This window comes from Portunus trituberculatus, chromosome 38, assembly GCF_017591435.1.
Source record: "Portunus trituberculatus isolate SZX2019 chromosome 38, ASM1759143v1, whole genome shotgun sequence".
Classification (NCBI taxonomy): domain Eukaryota; kingdom Metazoa; phylum Arthropoda; class Malacostraca; order Decapoda; family Portunidae; genus Portunus; species Portunus trituberculatus.
In genome coordinates this window covers 24,390,322-24,394,042 of record NC_059292.1, presented here as the reverse complement: position 1 = coordinate 24,394,042, position 3,721 = coordinate 24,390,322, and the positions used below count along the sequence as shown (strand labels likewise).

The 3,721-nt window shown below is 38.5% G+C and overlaps 1 protein-coding gene across 2 annotated transcripts in view; it reads right to left on the bottom strand.

Moving 5' to 3' along the window:
• Nucleotides 1-3,721, bottom strand: part of LOC123515121 (E3 ubiquitin-protein ligase RNF103-like) — a 41,265-nt gene extending 37,544 nt beyond the window's left edge. For both annotated transcript variants that reach the window (XM_045273562.1, XM_045273563.1), the window contains exons 1-2: nucleotides 3,588-3,721; nucleotides 1,323-1,474 (exon numbers count right to left, since the gene is read on the bottom strand). In XM_045273562.1, coding sequence (XP_045129497.1) covers nucleotides 1,323-1,430 — 108 coding nt within the window. In that variant the 5' untranslated portion in view covers nucleotides 1,431-1,474; nucleotides 3,588-3,721. The remainder of the gene's footprint in view (nucleotides 1-1,322; nucleotides 1,475-3,587) is intronic.

The following is a 3,721-nucleotide window of genomic DNA, read 5'->3' as shown; positions in this document are numbered from 1 at the left end:
CATGTCAACAAAGCTCAACACCACAGTGATGCCTACTGAATAGCCTTATAAACTTCATCTGTTAATAAAGATACTTCCCAGAACAGCCATATTTCATAATGAAGAGAAAAAGTGTTGCTTAAGAAACCATCTTGAGATTATCAACTTCTCTAGTCTTCAAAAGTAGTAATAAAAATGTACAAATAATATTACTTTCTAATCAGTCCAAATCCATGAATAAAACTCATTTGCATCATGTCCACATTCTCATAAGTCACCACACATTAGGCTTCTTGACACCATGACAGATAACAGAGATAAGGGTCAATGGCCACGTTATCTGTTTCTTGTCCCAAACTAATTTAAAAATGTTAATAAAGGAGGCAGATATTTTGATGTCAGAGACAATAGCACCAAATATGAAACACAAAAGTTAATCTACAAACTATATTATACCTTTTACCTTCTGTATACATGGTTGACCACAAAATTTGTATGAGTTTAACTTGTTGATCTGTTTAAAGTGTGATCTTTTACATGTTCATTATAAGAATGTTATGGAATTCTTATGTAAATTCATATCAAATAAATTACAAAACTTAGATTAATATTTTTGTTTACAATATCAATATACGTATGTGAAAATCTTTGCATCTTGAGTCAAAACTTACACTGAGCTTAAATCCATAATACGTACATAGCACATCCATTCTCTCACATAATAAAGAGTTATGTATTACCTGGATTTTCACATTTTACTAAAAGTAATTAAAGTCACCAGCTAGTAACTCAAATAAGAGAAAAGTTATTAAATTACTTTCCTCCAAATTTGAATAAGAAAAATTTTCAAAACATTTTCAATAGCAACAAATTAACTTTTAATTGAACATATTTCAATACCTTAAGAGCACAGCTTTTTTCTTTAGATATTGTAAATTACTCTACAGGCATCATCCTGGCAGCCGTACAAGTTTCAGACACTGTAGCTTTTAATATTCAACATTACTTCTTGGTACCTGGTTTCCACTTACCAAAGTAAATTTGCTTCTCTTGGTAAGAGGCAATAATCCTATCATTGTCAATGGCTGCTTCTATTCTTCTTCTTTATTGCTCCATCTATTTCCTTTTCACTATTGAAAGAACAAAAGTGTTCTGCTATCAAGTATGTGCTCACTCATTTATTCAAAGAACTTGTCTTTATGACAAGTCCTAAGATATGAACTACCCTATGAACTTGTTTTAAAAATCAAGTTTCCAGCTGGTCTAATATTTTTAAGATACTATATGCATCAATATCATCAGCAGCACTCTTCCCTCATCCCCTGACTTATGCCTTGCTGTACCTGGAATGTGGTGTGACCTGTCTCCCACCAGTGGCCCAATTCCACCAGCCAGGTGATAGCCACCACCAGGGCCAGGTACAGCACCAGGAGGGCAGGCCGGCGCCACATGTTGCAGTCTGAGGTGCTGCTCAACACTCACTACTGCACACGTGCTGCAACACCACAGGACTTAATGAGAAATGAAACTGTGATGTTTGGTAAAGGTGCAGCAAACAGGAAATATTTTAGAAATATAACAAAAAATGTAGATAACTAGAAAGAAGAAATCCAACTGAAATAATATAAGAAATATTACAGAAATGAAAACAACAAGGATAAAGTAGTAAAAGGGAATAAAAAATGGAAGAAAGATGGTCACTCTCCTCTGCCTTATACACACCTTAGATCTACCCATTCACAACTTATGCATGTTGCTAAGAATCCTCCCAGAAGGATGACCACACACACACACACACACACACACACACACACACACACAAAAAAAAAAAAAAAAAAAAAAAAAAAACATTTTCATTCTGGCATGCCGTGTTTTTTTTCCTCCGACCCCTTTCTTGCTAACACTCCAAGGTCAATTTACAGTTTCACCCAACCAACGATTTTCTGATGTAACTTATGTGTTTGTGGTGAGATATGTAGTGAATTGATTGATGTTCTACATCACTTCCGTCGCAAATGCGTAGTTTTCAAGTTATATGACTTTTTCAACTTATGCCTACCTCTCATCCCCAACGATCTTGGGGGACCTGTGGGAAATCGAGGTTTTTGAGTGGGGGAGCATTAAAACGAGTAACGCGCGTTGCAAAACAGGTCCAAAATCAACAAACTCACACAAAAATCTGTAAAAATACATAAATTACACCTTTGATGGCGGGAGAGGCGGTGGCAGCGGCTGACGCAAGCCTTGCTGTGTTACTGTTGAGCAGCGTTGCCAACGATTCGCTACATTTCTGGCTCTATCCGCTACATTTAGCGAAGCCCCCCACCAACCCCACTGCAGGTACTGTATAAATGTGTGTTTAGCCCGGTGTTGTGTGTGTTATTAGTCTAAATGCGTGTTTAGCATGGTGTTGTGTGTGTTATCAGTCTAAATGCGTGTTTAGCAAGGTGTTGTGTGTGTTATCAGTATAAGTGTGTGTTTAGCACGGTGTAGCCAGAAATGTAGCGAATCATTGGCAACGCTGCTCAACAATAACACAGCAAGGCTTGCATCAGCCGCCGCAGCCGCCTCTCCCGCCGTCAAAGGTGTAATTTATGTATTTTTACAGATTTTTGGTGTGAGTTTGTTGATTTTGGACCTGTTTTGCAACGCACGTTACTCGTTTTAATGCTCCCCCACCCAAAAACCCCGATTTCCCACAGGTCCCCCAAGATCGTTGGGGATGAGAGGTAGGCATAAGTTGAAAGAGTCATATAACTTGAAAACTACGCATTTGCGATGGAAGTGATGTAGAACATCAATCAATTCACTACATATCTCACCAGAAACACATAAAGCCACATCAGAAAATCGTTGGTTGGGTGAAACGGTAAATTGACCCACTCCAATGCTCTGTCCTCTTATTTCGCCAGGAGTCATTCTTCTTCACCCACCACATGTAGCTCACTCACACTATAGCCTTCAGTCCCCTCACATCCTGGTATTCTTTCTACGTGGTGAGTAAATCACATTAGGATCCTACATTTGATATTCTCAACAACTGCACAAGTCTTTCACATTTACTTCACATAACGAGTACCTAATGCACACATTCATTATTTTTACTTCATTAATAAGAACTCGAGGGATGCAAGGAACTGCTGAAGAGTATCATGAATTAATACACTATATGCTAATCATAAAAGGTTATTCTGTCAATACAAACTACACTAGACTGGTGCTCAGCGGTGTGTGTGTGTGTGTGTTGGAAATGCGATGCAAGGATTATGCAAATACTACACCTACACAAAAATGAAGTGTCCACAAATAGTATGACAAAATCACATCACTTTGTTTATTACTGGCTGACGGAATTCACTCACATACACGCGACACTTCCAAATCTTCATTTATTCTGTTTTTTTCTTTCTCAAATCTTGAAGAGCGGTTTGTAAATATGCCATAGCGAAACCACCATTAAAGATTCACCACTAACTTATAATTCGTTCACAATATCACCACTGTCATGAGTGCATCAGGTGAGTGGCATAATCTTCATGCATAGCGTGTGAAAAGGAAAGCTGTCTGGCCTTACATGTGCTAGAGCAATCCTAACCTTGGGCACTTACCTTGGTGGTGACAGGTAGGTCACTGGCTCACTGCCTGGCTTGTTGTTGTTTCACTTGTTTGTTGTCGAGGCGCTGCAGAGACCGCGGGCATACATTCAGAGGAAGGCGTAGGTAAGAGATTAAAAAGTCCAAAT